Source organism: Ambystoma mexicanum, chromosome 4p (genome assembly GCF_040938575.1).
Source record: "Ambystoma mexicanum isolate Mex_15411 chromosome 4p, UKY_AmexF1_1, whole genome shotgun sequence".
In the NCBI taxonomy this organism is placed as follows: Eukaryota; Metazoa; Chordata; class Amphibia; order Caudata; family Ambystomatidae; genus Ambystoma; species Ambystoma mexicanum.
The window spans coordinates 82,491,673-82,509,682 of NC_090927.1; the positions used below are offsets into that span (position 1 = coordinate 82,491,673).

At 48.6% G+C, this 18,010-nt stretch overlaps 1 protein-coding gene across 2 annotated transcripts in view; it reads left to right on the forward strand.

Moving 5' to 3' along the window:
• LOC138453018 (multiple epidermal growth factor-like domains protein 10) overlaps positions 1-18,010 on the forward strand; it is a 318,657-nt gene that overhangs the window by 230,639 nt on the left and 70,008 nt on the right. For both annotated transcript variants that reach the window (XM_069605429.1, XM_069605430.1), the window contains one exon: positions 12,130-12,270. In XM_069605429.1, coding sequence (XP_069461530.1) covers positions 12,130-12,270 — 141 coding nt within the window. The remainder of the gene's footprint in view (positions 1-12,129; positions 12,271-18,010) is intronic.

Here is an 18,010-nt window from a genome sequence, read left to right on the forward strand (position 1 = left end):
CCAGGTGGGGGAGGACAACCCTTGGGAAGCGAAGTAAGACCATGGCATCAGAACAAGTCTTTAGCTATATTTCTGGGTAGCACCTATTCACATTGTCCCCATTCTTGTGTGGCCTACTGTAATGTGGATAGAGAACCTCCACTAAGTTGATCATCAATCTTATGCCTGTTCTCCTCGCTTTTATAACATTGACACAACCAGCACTGAGCCTTACGTGTCCCCCTCCCTTCCAACACTGAGACAAGGAAGAGGGACGGGGTACTGAAGATCACCATGAGCGGCAAACCAACACTGCGTTCTAGTTGTTGGAAGTTGTTAATAGGTGCCGGGACATTCAATAGCAGAACAGCTGAGCAAAAAAGTAGATTTGAGACTCCCAATGCTGGCTGGGACACGAGAGGAAGTGAAGCAGTTCAAGGCAAAGAGAATAGAGAAGACGGCAGACGAGAGAAGACAGCATCCGGGCCAAGAAGTGTTGACCATGCTGCCAGGAGGAGCAACAGGTACCGCTGAGCAAAGCAAAAGGCAATGCAGACACCAAAAGGCAGACGAGATGCACTCCCAGTCAGCAGATGGACCGCAGAGGTACCAGAGAAACCTGAAGGACGTCATAGCTGCCAGAATCCACTGTTAACCCCAGGGCAGGCAAATGGGACACCATGGCACTTCCGTCTGAATGCTGCATATCATTAACAACAAACAGGAGCCCTTACAAGGGAATTGGGACAATAAGATTAACTCGAGAAGGGTCGGTGGCCCGAAATATAGGAAGTATAATTACCTGGATACAAAAACTAGAAACTGCTAATGAAGAAAGTGAACCTGCATGCAAATATTAAGAAGACTTAAAATGCTCTGGCAGGAGAGTAAACCAGGCGCCCAGCAAGTCTGGGACTCGCACCCAAGTCAAGTAGCAGAAACACCTGTCGGGAGGGCAAATCAGGGACCCACACCCAAATTGAAAAGTACAAACCCTGGCAGGAGACTAAAACAGGGATTGGAGAACTGGGGCAGGACCCTTCTGTCCCCCAGAAATTGTGAAGAGTTTAGAGAACAGGGGAAGAGACCCCCCCAACTTTGTTTTGTGGATCACAACGCAAGAGTCATACCCCTTTTCTGTAAAAAGATATCAGAGGCCCAAAGAAAGAACTGTGAAATAGTTGTGTGAATGGAGGAGACTCAAAGGAAGACCATTCTCCTTGGGGATTGTGAAATGTATATAGTGCCATTGCGAATATGCCAAAAGACTCTAGGGGAAGGGAAGGACCCTTCTCTGCTGGAACTTTGTTTACTTTTCTTTTCTTCACTTTCAGGACGTTATGTTTGGAATTTTGGGGGGAAGCTGTTGGTGTACAGCTCAAAGATCCCTGTCACGCTATATTGAGTTTAGTGTGTGAGCGTCCGCTTAGGATTTTGGACACAGGACAGAGAACTCATTTGATTTCAACATCCTGACAGACATTCAGGAGTTTTGTTGAGGCAGGTTAATGTTACGGTCACCTGACTCCCACAGAGGCGCCGATCTGGTCTGGACTGCTGCGGCCTCCTCCAGTGTAATGCGAAGGACTGAGATGATAGACTGGGCTGGCCCGTAGGAGTATTCTTCTGCGAATGGAGGAAGGGGAATTAACCACCCATGGAGTATAGCGTTAATCCCCCCACCCCCCGTTGTTCTCTCCACTGACCACCTCCGATGTCCCCTCTGAAGTCTCACCTTATGGTTTGAAAGGATGAGCTCTCCATCCTGCTTCGAGCGCTGGAGGCGCGTGAGGGACCATTTGCTCCACTGATCGACGGAATTGGGGAGTTCCAGTGCTATTTTGACTCTCTCGGCAAGACGCCGTAAGTATGCAGTTTGTAAGAGTTCAAATGCCTGACCTTCACTCCTATCCTTTTCCGTAATCTGTGGTCTTCTTCCTTATTCAGGTGCTGAGAGAAGACAAGAGTCAAGGAGTTATACCTCCGGCGGTAAAATCAGGTAAGTCTATGGCGGGAGGTGGCTCCCCTTAATTGTCCTTCTGATTCACCCTGTTGTGCTTTTGTTTCCCCTTACGGGCCGGGGTACGGCGATGGTGCAGTGGGAGCTGCGCCAACCCGAGAAGAGGAATGGTTCCCCCGGTGGTAAATCAGGTAAGTGTTTGGGTGGTAACCAGTATTCCTCTATATGTTCCCTTGGCTCACCTTGTTGTCTATATCTTCCCCCTAGGTGCCGGAATGTGGTGGGAACATGCAGGAGGCTGCGGTGAAGTGTGAAGATGCTGCGAGGAACGGTGAGTGTAGCGCGGTGCTGCTGCTGGCGATGCAACACGTTTAAAAATAAAGTCTTTCCTTTGGTTCGACGATGCGGTGGCTCCGGAATCAGGTAAGAAGCTGGTAATTTTCTTGTTGTAACCTTCTCCTTCTTTCTCTTCTTTCTAGGTGCTCCGGGTTCAAGGCGGGCGTGGCTGAAGTCTGGATGCTGCTGCAGGCATGGTGAGCGTTACGCTGCAGGATGCAGAATAACGTGAAGCGTGTGCTGCTCTTCGGGCGTGGTTTAAATAGCCTCCAAAGTAGTTCAGGGTAAGTAATCCTCCACCACCACACCCAAGTGGCAAATAGTCCCTAAGGTAAAGTAGTCCCTTCTAGGCCACAAGAGGGCTTGGATCCCTTGCAGCATGGTCTGCATCAGGTAGGTTCAGGTAATTCCCTTATGAGCTTGGCGCCTATGGCGCCAGGACTGATGTCTTATATGAGCCTGGCGCCATAGGCGCCAGGACTGTGTCCAGATGGCCCCTAACAGGGGTTGCTGGGCCTTCTCCCGGGAAGGTGATGCCTGCTCCCGGGGCTGCCGGACCTGGTCTGGTTCCCTGGGGGTAGGCATCATGACAGGTAACCCCTCATAGAGATAGGGATAGGCACAGACATTCAGGAGTTTTGTTGAGGCAGGGAAACCCCTCATAGAGATAGGGATAGGCACAGACATTCAGGAGTTTTGTTGAGGCAGGGTAGCCCCTCATAGAGATAGGGATAGGTACAGACATTCCGGAGTTTTGTTGAGGCAGGGAAACCCCTCATAGAGATAGAGATAGGCACAGGCATTCAGGAGTTTTGTTGAGCCAGGGAAACCCCTCATAGGGATAAGGAGAGGCACAGACATTCAGGAGTTTTGTTGAGGCAGGGAAACCCCTCATAGAGATAGGGATAGGCGCAGACATTCAGGAGTTTTGTTGAGGCAGGGAAACCCCTCATTGGGATAGGGATAAGCACAGACATTCAGGAGTTTTGTTGAGGCAGGGAAACCCCTCATAGAGATAGGGATAGGCACATACATTCAGGAGTTTTGTTGTGGCAGGGTAACCCCTCATAGAGATAGGGATAGGTAGGATTTCCCCAACCCCCCTTTTTTCTTTTTACAATAAATGGCTTTGATAATCACCGAAAATTCCACTGTGTCCAGGTCTTACTCTTGATCCCTCATCACATCCAACATGCCTAGTATTGGTGTACCCAAACAGCCCTACTTTTAGCCCCACAAACACATTGTTCCTGTCTCTCACTGCACCCCCGTTTTTATGTAGCCCAACATGTGTATTTCCTGTCTCCCGCTACAGAGCTGTTCCTATCTCCCTCAACAATCTGTGTCCTGATCTACATCAACAGCCCTAGTTCATGTCTCTCTTTATAGCCCATTCCTTACCTCCCCAACACTTCTAGCTCCTGTCTCCCTCTACAGCCCATGTCCTCGCTCCCCAACACGTCTAGCTGCTGTCTCCCTCTACAGCCCATTCCTTACCTCCCCAACACTTCTAGCTCCTGTCTCCCTCTACAGCCCATTTCCTTCCTCCCTAACAGGTCTAGCTCCTGTCTCCTCTACAGCCCATTCCCTACCTCTGCAACAATTCTAGCTCCTGTCTCCCTCTACAGCCCATTTCCTTCCTCCCCAACACGTCTAGTTGCTTTCTCCCTCTACAGCCCATTCCCTACCTTCCCAAAACGTCTAGCTCCTGTCTCCCTCTACAGCCCATTACTTACCTCCCCAACACGTCTAGCTGCTGCCTCCCTCTACAGCGCATTACTTACCTCCCCAACACGTCTAGCTCATGTCTCCCTCTACAGCCCATTACTTACCTCCCCAACACTTCTAGCTCCTGTCTCTCTCTACAACCCATTCCTTACCTCCCCAACACTTCTAGCTCCTGTCTCCCTCTACAGCCCATGTCCTAGCTCCCCAACACGTCTAGCTGCTGTCTCCCTCTACAGCCCATTCCTTACCTCCCCAACACTTCTAGCTCCTGTCTCCCTCTACAGCCCATTTCCTTCCTCCCTAACACGTCTAGCTCCTGTCTCCTCTACAGCCCATTCCCTACCTCTGCAACAATTCTAGCTCCTGTCTCCCTCTACAGCCCATTACCTTCCTCCCCAACACGTCTAGCTGCTGTTTCCCTCTACACCCCATTACTTACCTCCCCAAAACGTCTAGCTCCTGTCTCCCTCTACAGCCCATTACTTACCTCCCCAACACGTCTAGCTGCTGCCTCCCTCTACAGTGCATTACTTACCTCCCCAACACGTCTAGCTCATGTCTCCCTCTACAGCCCATTACTTACCTCCCCAACACTTCTAGCTCCTGTCTCTCTCTACAGCCCTTTCCTACTTCCCCAACACTTCTGGCTACTGTCTCCCTCTACAGCCACTTTCCACTCTCCCCATTACTCCTAGTTCTGGTCCTATCAACCACCCTGTTCTGATCTCTGCCAATAACCCCAGTTTTTCTCTACCAGAACAGCCCTGTTTTTATCTCATCCAACACTTCTTGGTCCCGTCTCTCACTGAACCCCTGTTTCTTCTCCCACCAACAATCCTAGTTCCTTCAACCCGTTTCTTATCTCTGGCAACACTCTTAGATCTGATCTCCATCAACAAGTGTGTGCCTATCTCCACAGCACTCCTAGTTACTGCCTTCCTCTACAGCCCATTCATAGCTCCTCAAAACCCCCTGTACCTGTCTGCCTCTTCAGCCCCTTTTCTATCTCCCCCAACACTTCCCATATTGGTCTCTATGAAGAGCACTGTTCTCATTGCCCCCAACACTCCTAGTCCTTGTCTCTTCTCTAGAACCCGGCCCAAATCTCCCCAAACTGTCCTAGGTACTATCTCGCTCTACAGCCCTTTCCCCTATCCCTCAAAACTACCAGTTCTGGTCTTCTCACACAGCCCCTTTCCTATCTACCCCAACCCTCCTAGTTCTGATCTCCATTAAAAGCCCCGCTCATATCTCCCCCAAACCTCCCAGTTCCTGTTTTTCCATATGGTTCCTTTCCTATATCCCTCAACACTACCAGTTCTGGTGTGCCCACACAGCCCCGTTCCAGTCTACCACAACACTCCTAGTTTGTTTCACCCACTACAACCCCTTTCCTATCTCCCCCAACACTTGGAGTTCTGCTCTTTGTCAACAACCCCATGCTTATCTTCCTCAACACTCCTAGATCCTCTGACAGCATTTTTCCTAAATACACCAGCACTACTAGCTCTACTATCATCATCCTAGTTCTGGACTACACCAACTTCACTGCTACTATCTCTGCCAACACTCCTAGTTGATGTCTCCCCCAGCAGCCAGTTTCATATAATCTCAGGCACTCCTAATTCTGCCATCCCATATATCCCTTACCTATCACCCTCAACACTCTTATTTCCTGTCTCCCCACAGTCCCTTTTCTAACTCCTCCAACACTCCAAGTGCCAGTATGACCATAATGGCCCTTTCTTATCTCCCTGCTGTCATACGTCGTGGGGGCTGGCGTGTGTGGCATCGATGGCGTTTGGGTCGCCATTAGCCTGGGCCGCCATGCTCCCACGCACTGTGAGTTAACGGTCTAGGCTTCCGAGGCTAACGCCGTCGGAAGCCTTTTCCGTAGGCCCAACCCGGAAGTCTACGCGTTGCAACCTTCGCGCGTTAGGCTTTCGGGTTGATACTCTGTCTTTCTCTGCTCCAGCGAGACGGCCTCTGTCCTCCTTCTGTCTCCCGCGTCCTTTCGCTTTCTCTGTGCTGCCACCTGTGCCTGCCCTGCTTTCCCCCTCCTATTGTATTTTTTTGCCACTCCTTATTTTTCCTCCCACTCAGTTCATTCAGTCATTTCTTCCCCTGGTCACATACTAGCTACAGCCTACCTACCCTCTTACCTCTATCTTAGTAGGTATAGCGGAAGTCCACGCAGGCATCTCTCTGGTGCATTTCTACCCCTCGCAAGTTCCATTCATCAGTCAACACTCTGTGGAAAAGCAGCGAGACACAGCCTGGATAGAGGTTTTTTATGCCTAACAGCTTTTTCCCCTGGACTTGTTTGCTACAGAAGAGGGGCCCCCCTAGACCTCTTGCCCAAGGGTCAGGGTGGCTTTCTTCCGAGGTAGACCCTACTTGCATTCCCATAAAAAAGCGCTGTGGAAGAAGAGGCTTGGGGGTATGCTGGAACAAGAAACTACAGGTGAGGAGGAAGTGGGGTGGTGTGACCAGGAAACTGGGTTGGAGGGGACATATTCTGAAATCTGCATACTCCTAGTACCACTCTCCCTCTACAGCCCTATCCTATCTCCCTTAGTACTCCTATTGTAGGTCTCCCACCACCTCTACCATTTCTCGTTCCAGTATGTCATAAAGCTCCTTTCATAACTCCCTTAACACTCCAGCTTCTGGTCACCTCCTACAGCCTTCTCTATACCTGCCCAACCATTTGTAGTTCTGGTCTCCCTCGGATCTGTGTGATCACTGTGCCACTCGTAATGTCGACCATGAAATGACGATTTCCATTACAGCATGGTGCAATGATCACATACATCACAGTGCCCCGCATCACCTACCCGCACCCCACCCCAATGCACTTACCTTCTCAGCAGCACACACAGAAGTGTGCTGCCGAGTCCCCTCTAGCCCTGTGGCGTCAGTTCCCACCCAATGACGTGGGTCGGTGCTGGTGCCGCAGGGACCTTTGTTTCATTTTTGTTTTCTAAAATGTTCTTGTCCCCTGCTCTCCATCTAATGGAAGTGAGGGACACACCTGCAAACCCTACCCCCATTACCCTGACAAAGGGAGAAGGGGATACCCCTGCAACCCTCTCTCCCCTTAGTTGGTGTAATGGGGGTCGAGATTGTGGTACTGCGCAAAGGCACATGGGTTGACATTTTAAAGTCGCAGTAACGGTATGTTTCCGTCTCCCTCTACAGCCCTTTTATACCTCCCTTAACACTCTTAGTCCCAGTTTCCCACTACACCCCTTTCTGATCTCCCTTATCACTCCTAGTTTCCATCTCCCGCTACAGCCCTTTTCTCCCTCCAATAACACTCCTAGTTGCTGTCAACCGCTAACCACTACAGCCCGTTTCTACCTCCCCTAACACTCCTAGTTCCAGTCTCCTGCTACAGCCCTTTCCTCCCTCCCCTAACAGTCCTAAGTCCCATCTCCTGCTACAGCATTTTTCTTACCCCCGATAACACTCCTAGTTCCAGTCACCCACTAAGACACTTTTCTACCTCCCCTAACACTCCTAGTTCCAGTCTCCTGCGACAGCCCTTTTCTACCTCCCCTAACACTCCTAGTCGCAGTCTCCCACCACAGCCCTTTTCTAACTCCCCTAAAACTCCTAGTTCAGTATCACGCTACAGCCCTTTTCTACCTCCCCTAACACTCCTAGTCACAGCCTCCCACCACAGCCCTTTTCTACCTCCCCCTAAAACTCCTAGTTCCAGTCACCTGCTACAGCCCTTTTCTATCTCACCTAACACTCCTAGTTCTTGTCTCCCGCTACAGCCCTTTTCTACCTCCCCTAACACTCTTAGTTCCAGTCTCCCACTACAGCCGTTTACTATCTCCCCGAACACTCCTAGTTCCAGTCTCCCGCTACAGCCCTTTTCTACCTCCCCTAACACTCCTAGTTCCAGTCACCCACTAAAACACTTTTCTACCTTCCCTAACACTCCTAGTCGCAGTCTCCCACCACAGCCCTTTTCTAACTCCCCTAAAACTCCTAGTTCCAGTATCATGCTACAACCCTTTTCTACCTCCCCTAACACTCCTAGTCGCAGTCTCCCACCACAGCCCTTTTCTATCTCCCCTAAAACTCCTAGTTCTAGTCACCCGCTACAGCCCTTTTCGATCTCCCCTAACACTCCTAGTTCCTATCTCCCGCTACAGCCCTTTTCTCTCTCCCCTAAGACTCCTAGTTCCAGTAATCCGCTACAGCCCTTTTCTACCTCCCCTAACACTCCTAGTTCCAGTCACCCGCTACAACCCTTTTCTACCTCCCCTAACACTCCTAGGTCCTATCTCCTGCTACAGCTCATTTCTACCTCCCCTAACACTCCTAGTTCCAGTCACCCACTACAGCCCTTTCCACCTCCCCTAACACTCCTAGTTCCAGTCTCCCACTATAGCCCTTTTCTAACTCTCCTAAGACTCCTAGTACCAGTCTCCGGCTACAGCCCTTTTCTACCTCCCATAACACTCCTAGGTCCCATCTCCCGCTACAGCCCTTTTCTATCTCCTCTAACACTCCTAGTCCAGTCTCCTGCAACAGCCCTTTTCTACCTCCCTAACACTCCTAGTTCCAGTCACCCACTACAGCCCTCTCCACCTCCCCTAACACTCCTAGTTCCAGTCTCCTGCTACAGCCCTTTTCTACCTCCCATAACACTCCTAGTTCCTGTCTCCCGCTACAGCCCTTTCTGCCTCCTCTTACACTCCTAGCTGCTGTCTCCCCTACAGCCCTTTTCTACCTCCCCTAACACTCCCAGTTCCAGTCTCCCGCTACAGCTTTTTCTATCTCCTCTAACACTCCTAGTTCCAGTCTCCCGCTACAACTCTTTTCTACCTCCCCTAATACTCCTATTTTCAGTCTCCCCCTACAGCCCTTTTCCATCACTGCTAACACTCCTAGGTCCCATCTCCCGCTACATCCCTTTTCTTTCTCCCCTAACACTCCTAGTTCCAATCTCCTGCTACAGCCCTTTTCTATTTCCCCTAAGACTCCTAGTACCAGTCTCCCGCTACAGCCATTTTCTCTCTCCCCTAACACTCATAGGTCCAGTCTCCTGCTACAGCAGCCCTTTTCTACCTTCCCTAACACTCCTAGTTCCAGTCTCCCACTACAGCCCTTTTCTATCTCCCCGAACACTCCTAGTTCCAGTCTCCCGCTACAGCCCTTTTCTACCTCCCCTAACACTCCTAGTTCCAGTCTCCCGCTACAGCCCTTTTCTACCTCCCCTAACACTCTTAGTTCCAGTCTTCCACTACAGCCCTTTTCTACCTCCCCTAACACTCCTAGTTCCAGTCTCCCGCTACAGCCCTTTTCTATCTCCTCTAACACTCCTGGTTCCAGTCTCCCGCTAGAGCCCTTTTCTACCTCTCCTAATACTCCTAGTTCCAGTCTCCTGCTACAGCCATTTTCTTTCTCCCCTAACACTCCTAGGTCTAGTCTCCCACTACAGCAGCCTTTTCTACCTCCCCTAACACTCCTAGTTGCAATCTCCCAATAGAGCCCGTTTCTACCTCCCCTAACACTCCTAGTTCCAGTCTCCCGCTACAGCCCTTTTCTACCTCCCTTAACACTCCTAGTTCCTGTCTCCCGCTACAGCCCTTTCTACCTCCTCTTACACGACTAGTTCCTGTCTCCCCTACAGCCCTTTTCTACCTCCCCTAACACTCCTAGTTCCAGTCTCCTGCAACATCCCTTTTTTACCTCCCCTAATACTCCTAGTTCCAGTCTCCCACTACAGCCATTTGCTCTCTCCCCTAACACTCCTAGGTCCAGTATCCCACTACAGCAGCCCTTTTCTATCTCCTCTAACACTCCTAGTTCCAGTCTCCCACTACATCCATTTTCTCTCTCCCCTAACACTCCTAGGTCCAGTCTCCCGCTACAGCAGCCCTTTCTATCTCCTCTAACACTCCTAGTTCCAGTCTCCTGCTACAGCCCTTTTCTACCTCCCCTAACACTCTTAGTTCCAGTCTCCCACTACAGCCCTTTTTGTATCTCCCCGAACACTCCTAGTTCTAGTTTCCTGCTACAGCCCATTTCTACCTCCCATAGCACTCCTAGTTCCAGTCTCCCGCTAGAGCCCTTTTCTCTCTCTGCTAACACTTCTGGGTCCCATCTCCTGCTACAACCCTTTTCTGTCTCCCCTAACACTCCTAGGTCCAGTCTCCCGCTACAGCCCTTTTCTACCTCCCCTAACACTCTTAGTTCCAGTCTTCCACTACAGCCCTTTTCTACCTCCCCTAACACTCCTAGTTCCAGTCTCCCGCTACAGCCCTTTTCTATCTCCTCTAACACTCCTGGTTCCAGTCTCCCGCTAGAGCCCTTTTCTACCTCTCCTAATACTCCTAGTTCCAGTCTCCTGCTACAGCCATTTTCTTTCTCCCCTAACACTCCTAGGTCTAGTCTCCCACTACAGCAGCCTTTTCTACCTCCCCTAACACTCCTAGTTGCAATCTCCCAATAGAGCCCGTTTCTACCTCCCCTAACACTCCTAGTTCCAGTCTCCCGCTACAGCCCTTTTCTACCTCCCTTAACACTCCTAGTTCCTGTCTCCCGCTACAGCCCTTTCTACCTCCTCTTACACGACTAGTTCCTGTCTCCCCTACAGCCCTTTTCTACCTCCCCTAACACTCCTAGTTCCAGTCTCCTGCAACATCCCTTTTTTACCTCCCCTAATACTCCTAGTTCCAGTCTCCCACTACAGCCATTTGCTCTCTCCCCTAACACTCCTAGGTCCAGTATCCCACTACAGCAGCCCTTTTCTATCTCCTCTAACACTCCTAGTTCCAGTCTCCCACTACATCCATTTTCTCTCTCCCCTAACACTCCTAGGTCCAGTCTCCCGCTACAGCAGCCCTTTCTATCTCCTCTAACACTCCTAGTTCCAGTCTCCTGCTACAGCCCTTTTCTACCTCCCCTAACACTCTTAGTTCCAGTCTCCCACTACAGCCCTTTTTGTATCTCCCCGAACACTCCTAGTTCTAGTTTCCTGCTACAGCCCATTTCTACCTCCCATAGCACTCCTAGTTCCAGTCTCCCGCTAGAGCCCTTTTCTCTCTCTGCTAACACTTCTGGGTCCCATCTCCTGCTACAACCCTTTTCTGTCTCCCCTAACACTCCTAGGTCCAGTCTCCCGCTACAGCCCTTTTCTATCTCCTCTAACACTCCTAGTTCCAGTCTCCCGCTACAGCCCTTTTCTTCCTCCCCTAACACTCTTAGTTCCAGTCTCCCGAAACAGCCCTTTTCTCTCTCTCCCCTAACACTCCTAGTCTAGTTCTAGTCTCCCGCTACAGCCCTTTTCTACCTCCCCTAACACTCCTAGTTCCAGTCTCCCGCTATAGCCCCTTTCTCTCTCTGCTAACACTCCTAGGTCCCATCTCCCGCTACATCCCTTTTCTCTCTCCCCTAACACTCTGAGGTCCCACCTCCTGCTACAGCCCTTTTCTACCTCCCCTAACACTCCTAGTTGCAGTCTTCCGCTAAAGCCCTTTTCGCCTCCCCTAGCACTCCCAGTTCCAGTCTCCCGCTTCAGCCCTTTCTACCTCCCCTAACACTCTTAGATCCAGTTTCCCACTACAGCCCTTTCCTATCTCCCCGAACACTCCTAGTTCTCGTCACCTGATACAGCCCTTTTCTACCTCCCCTTACACTCCTAGGTCCAGTCTCCCGCTAGAGCCCTTTTCTCTCTCTGCTAACACTCCTAGGTCCCATCTCCCACTACATCCCTTTTCTCTCTCCCCTAAAATTCCGAGGTTCCACCTGCCGCTACAACCCTTTTCTACCTTCCCTAACACTCCTAGTTGCAGTCTTCCGCTAAAGCCCTTTTCCCCTCCCCTAGCACTCCTAGGTCTCATCTTCTGTTAAAGCTACTTTCCGATCCCCCTATACGTCCCTACACGTGACTGCACATAAGTGTCACATGTATGAAAATGGTTTGATGACTTCTAGCCTTTAAACTATTGTATCAATTCTTCCATCAAATCATGTTATGCTGGGGTCATCATTCTGTGCCCTAATTTGCATATGCCTACGAAGCATTTGAAAAAAGTAATCAAAGCTAACAGATTTAGCAAAGGAAGCAATAACATTCACTGTGTTGGGTCTCTCTATAACAGTGGCCCCAGGCTCGTGTCCAGGAATGAAGGCCAAGTGCGACCCTGAAAAGCTTGCCCGCGAATGCAAGGCTGACAACGACTGCGACCCGAAGGAGAAATGCTGCGAGTTATGCGGAAACCGATGTTTAGCTGCTGTGTCAGGTACCAGTATCAACCCAAGGGAAAGAGCTGAATCTGCAGCGTGCTAGGGATCCCGCCTGCTGGCTGTGCGTGCCTTTTTGCGTGGTGTGTGAGTGTTTGTGTGCTTGCGTGCGTCCGTGCGTTATCTGTGTGCTTATCACGTTATTACGTGGACATTTGCTCAGTGTAGGCCAGTGGCCGCAAGTGATGAAAGAGAGCAGATTGGAGTAAGAAAGAGTGTGAGGAGTCCAGCACGCCTGGTTTCAAGAGTTCATGGAATTTCAGATGTGATAGTGCTTTCAAATCAGTTGTCAATGTATTCCATGGGCTGGAAGTCTGCTTCCATTTCCACCACTAAGACACTCTTTGAAAAAGCATTCTGGGATCCACAAGGTTCATCGCCTCTGCATTATGTGTGGCCAGTCACTGGCTTTTCATATTGTAAATAATCAGACCTACCTGAAAGCTTTGTCACTGAAAAGCAAGAGAAAAAGACTAGCACAGGCTAAATGTTCTTATTACATAGACATCAAACATAAACACAATCTAATTATTACATTTGATATTGGTCTCAAGATGTTAGTTTCTACTTTTTCATGTTGGGTGAGTCATTGGGTCTTCTTACGTACACTAATGTTTAAGATGAGGGCCTCCCCTTCCAACAAAGACCCTATAGGCCGTCTACATTATCACTGTGAGACAACAAGACAAACGGAAGAGATTATTTTTTTTATTAAGATGCATGGTTTCATTACAAACCTTTATCTAATTACATACTTACGTTTTAATCTCAGATCCCTTCTTTCTTTACAAGGGAACCTGTCTCGAATCAGTTAAAATCCTTCAGTCATTTAATAGCGATAGAGAGTGAAGAGGTTTCCTTCCCCCTTCCCATCACTGAATATCTGGTGGGGACCAAGGGAGCCACTCTTCCTAGTGTAATTCCTCTTCTTCTTCTATTAGGTTTGTTCCTCTTCACCTAGAAGTAAGGTCTCCATTATGAATTTTACTGTGGGACGCATTATTTTAAAGTCCTCTCCCATGCCAACTGTTTCCCACCAGTCATCCAGCGAATATGAGGCTATAGCCTGTATGATGCTATGCAGATGGTTTGTCTGTTTAGTTGTTAATGCCGTGCAGCTCAGGATTAAATGTTTTAATGTCTCCTTCTGATCAATTATTTTGCAGAACCTGCAGGTGGATTTTTCAATGTTTCTGAATATTTTTAGCAAGCTTCTGGTGGGGAGACAGTTTAATCTTATTTCCAGATAGATGTTATGCATTGTTTTGCTGGGAAATTTTAACAGATAAGTTGGTGGATCAATATACGATCGTTGGTCGCTCCAGCTTTCCAAGTTTAGCATGTGGCATCCCCTTGTGTGGATTGCCTGGATCCAATCCACCATCCCATGACATTCGCTTGATCTTATCCGGGTTAGCAATTAGAAGATCTCTCGTGGTTCCTGCGTTGCTCAGAATCCATTCTTCCACTAGATATCCACGCGGAGGATCGTGGTCCTTTAATATTGTGTAAGGGTCCGGCGTGTCTTTCATGATGCATTTCCTGAATAATGCCACGGTCTTCCATACAACAATTCCACGAATTGAAATTAAAGTCAGTTTGTGCCTTACTGATGCTGAAGATCCTCTTCTAGAGAGGGTTAGACCCTGTCTACAGAATGCACCCCCCAATTGCCTCCATAGTGTCCACACTAGTGCTGTTTGTGTTTCTGCACCATGTGTTGGTGTGAGGACCACGTTCAACTTGTAAAAGTCCAATGTCGGTTTTAAGGTATATTTCCCATATTGTTTGTCAATCACTCTCACTTGGGCTGCTAGAACTGTAACCCCAGCTTTAACACATTTTTCCATGGCTTATCTTCACTGCTCGAGCTTACCACAATACCCAGGTATTCAATTGCTGATACTTGGTGAAGAGTCACTTTGTTAATTGAATATTTGTATGGGTTCTTCTGTCTTCCTCTCCGATTGTTCAAGATCATGATGGTTGATTTACTCTCATTGATTTGGAGACCATTATTCACTACATACTCCTGGAGGCTGGTGATGAGTCTCTGTAGGCCAGTCAATGTCTGCTCAACAAGGACCAAGGCATCCGCATATAAGGCCCAAGAGATTGAGTCCCTTTTATTTTCGAGGGGAAAGCTGTGATTTTATTTAGTTCTTCACCTAAATCTGCCATAAAGTATTTGAATATAGATGGAGCTAAGGGGCAGCCTTGTTTTGGGCCTCTGCATGTTCGAATCTCCCTGTTGGCATGCCTTCCGAGCTCACTCTTATCTGGACTCTGGTTTCTGAGTATACCGCTTTTATTGGGTTTAGAATGGTTGTCGGGCATTTCCACTTTGCCAGTTTTTTCCAATGGCGATCTCTTTCTACGCTATCAAGAGCCTTTTTGAGATCGATGAGGGCCAAGTAGATTTTCATCCCAGTCTCAATAGTTTTTGTTTTTAGTAAATTTATTAGGAATACGTTAACATCAGCTTACTGCCCTACTTGCACTTTGACCTACTCGGCATCCCTTATTAACTATCCTGTAAATCACTGCCTTATCGATATTCATTTGAATGTATATGTTGTAAATTTTGTAAATCTTCCTGCAATAATCTTGTAATACTCTGTCACATTGCCTTGTCATGCTTTCATCTTGTTGTAACTAAGTTAAGCGCCCGGATGCCCCTGGGCCTGGTGCGCTATAGAAATAAATAAAATACTAAAAATACTAAATGAGTTCCAACGCCTTTTGTGAATACCGTTTGCCTTTGGTAATTTATTTGTGCTCCTTGTGCCCATTCTAGCAAGCGTCTGAGTATAATGGCAGAAAACATCTTTCCCAGAACGTCCACTAATGCAATGGGTCTATAGTTGTTGGGGTCCATTCTCTCACCCTTTTTGTAGATCGGGATTATAATAGCTTTCCTCCAGGTTTCTGGTATTTCCTGTTTTTTCAGCACGTCTTTGAATAGTTGAGCGATGGAAGGATCCATGCCTCGGGTCCTGTATGTTAGACCATCCGGTCCCGAAGCCGATCCACTGTTTGCTTTCTTTATTACATTTTCTAGGTCTAGATTGTTAAATTCGCTAGACCATTTAGTGTTTGATTCCAGTGAATTTTCTGGCTCGATTGTTATTGGTGACCCAAATCATTTCTGGTAAAAGCAGACACAGACTTCTTCCAACACTGCATTCGTTAGAATCTCTGCTTGTGTTGTTAATAAGTTGCCAGATTCCCCCGATGTTTTTCGATGCCATTACTGTCATCATCATTTCTGCATCATTCTGATTTTGGTAAAGTGTGCGAGAAATTAGCCAGTTTTTATACTTTTGTTTTCTTTTTTTTAAGACCTTATCTCGTTCTTTTGGTTCTAGTTTTATAATTGTCCTGATGTCTGCCCTCAATGTTCACTTCTTCTCTGCTACTTCATTATCTTGCAAGGTAATCTACCCCAACATTGTTTTTTTTGGCAGTGATATACCTTGGTAGCAACTTGCCTGCTTCTTTTGGGATATTCAGTTCCCTCCTTCTGTTACCGCCAGTTTTCTCAATTTGGGATTAATTGGCAGGCATATGAGTTTTTTCCTTAAAATTACTCTCAGCTGGGCATGGTCATTTTTGCTGTTTTCTTTATTTTAAAGTGTTTTACCAAGTGACGGCTGTCTTGGGATACAAAAATGGAATCCAACGTTTTCGAATCCCTATTGTTCGTCCGTGAAGGATTTCCCTGGAGGTCCCCTTATTTTTGTCCATTTAGCATAGATAGTTTCCTTAAGTCCATAACGTTTATCCATAAGGATGCTCTTTCCTCTGCGCTGTTATTGATAGTGTGAGGATTTTCTTTCGAGTTTCCCCCACCTTTAAGCAAGCAATATGATATGATATGATATGTTATTTGTATCGCGCTCATACACAAGTCTTTCAGAGCGTGGCAACACAAGGGAGGGGAACAAGGGAGGACAAAACAACGATCTTACTAGGCCCAGTAACATTGAGAATAAACAAGTGCAGGGGAGAGGAAAGGGGGAAAGTGCAAGGGAGAGAGAAGGAGTGGAAAGTGCTGAGCAAGGGATACAACAACAACAAATGGTAGTGCAGCCAGCAATGTGGTAAGTGCAACTTTAAAGCTCAGGCAAGGGGTGTCTGATAAGTGCAGGTAGGGGGACTGTAAGGTTACAGATACAGACCCAAGTGCAAGGGTTGCCAGGAAGCACTGCTGGTGTGTGGCTGGATGGGCAGGGACCTGGGCCCGAAAATCAGAGTGTAACCAGGTGCCCAGTGCCGAAGCAGACATATTAGCAGGGGAGAGGGAGAGCAAAGGCAGAAGCAAAGAGGTAGGTCTTGAGGTGCTTCCGAAACCAGAGATGGTTTTCCTCAAGTTTCAGAGAGGCGGGGAGGCTGTTCCAGAGATAGGCCCCAAGAGATCAACCCCCAACTCGTTGCTTGGAGAAGTGACTGACCCTGGGGGAGCTGGAGGTGGAGGAGGAAAGAGCTTGAGTAGGAAGGTATTTACGGAGGGAGAGTTGAAGGTTTTTTGGACTCAGGCCCTAGAAAGGCTTGTGGACAATGCAAAGGGTCTTGAATTTAAATCTTGCAGCCACTGGGAGCCAATGAAGAGATTTCAGGGCGAGAGAGATACGATCCCAGAGCTTTAGGTCAAGGACAAGTCTTGCAGTCCTGTTCTGGATGGGTTGCAGAGGGCAGACAGTAGAAGCTGGCAGATTTAGAAGGAGGCTGTTACAGGAGTCCAGCCTAGAGAGAACCAGAGCTCTAGAGACAGTGAGCTTCTGGGAGAAGGAGAGGAAAGGAAGAATACCTCTGAGGAGGTGCAGTTGGTAGTTTGATTTCTTAGAGACGCCAGAGATGTGGGGAAAAAATGAGAGTGTGGAGTCAAAGATGACCTCGAGTTTCTTAGCCTCACAGGTGGGAGCAGGAAGAGGGACAAGGGAGCGTGGCCAGAGAGTAACAGGAAAGGAGGATGCAGGTGTGCCGATGAGGAGAATCTCTGTCTAACTGGCATTAAGGCAGCGATCATTGGTGGCACACCATTCCTGGATAGCAGACAGACAGTCAGAGATGAGAGAAGGAGAAGAGGTGGCAGAGGGAAGCCTGAAACAAGCTGAGTGTCATCTGCATAGCACTGAAAGTTGGAGCTGAGAGCGGCAATGCAGTAGGCAAGGAGTGCCAGGTATTGGTTGAAGAGCCAGGGAGAGAGGTTAGACCCCTGGGGAACACCACAGATAGAAAGTGAGACAGAGGAAAGGAAGGACCCAGGTTGAACCTGGGAGGGTCGATCAGAGAGGAAAGAGGTTAGCCAGTCCAGGGCCTGATCAGTGATACCCCATTTGTCACGGAGACGGTTGAGCAGGATGACAGGGTTGACTGTGTCAAAGGCAAAAGAGAGATTGAGTAGGATAAAGACAGAAGTGATGTTAGAGGCGAGGTTGGAGAGCAGGTCTTCACGGATGTTTGGAAGAGCAGTTTCCCAGGCTTCTGGCAGCTCTGAAGGCAGACTGATGGTCATGGAGACAACCAACAGAATCAGTGTGAAGATTAAACTGAGAGATGGTAAACCTTTCTAGGAGGTTGCTCAGGTAAGGAGTGATGGAGATTGGGAGAGGGTTAGCCGGGCAGGAGGGGTCGGCTGTGGGTTTATTGAGAAGAGGGTGCACAGAAGAGTGCTTCAGAGGGGAGGGGAAGGCTCCAGAGGCGAAGGAGAGGTTGCAGAAGTTAACAAGAGCAGGA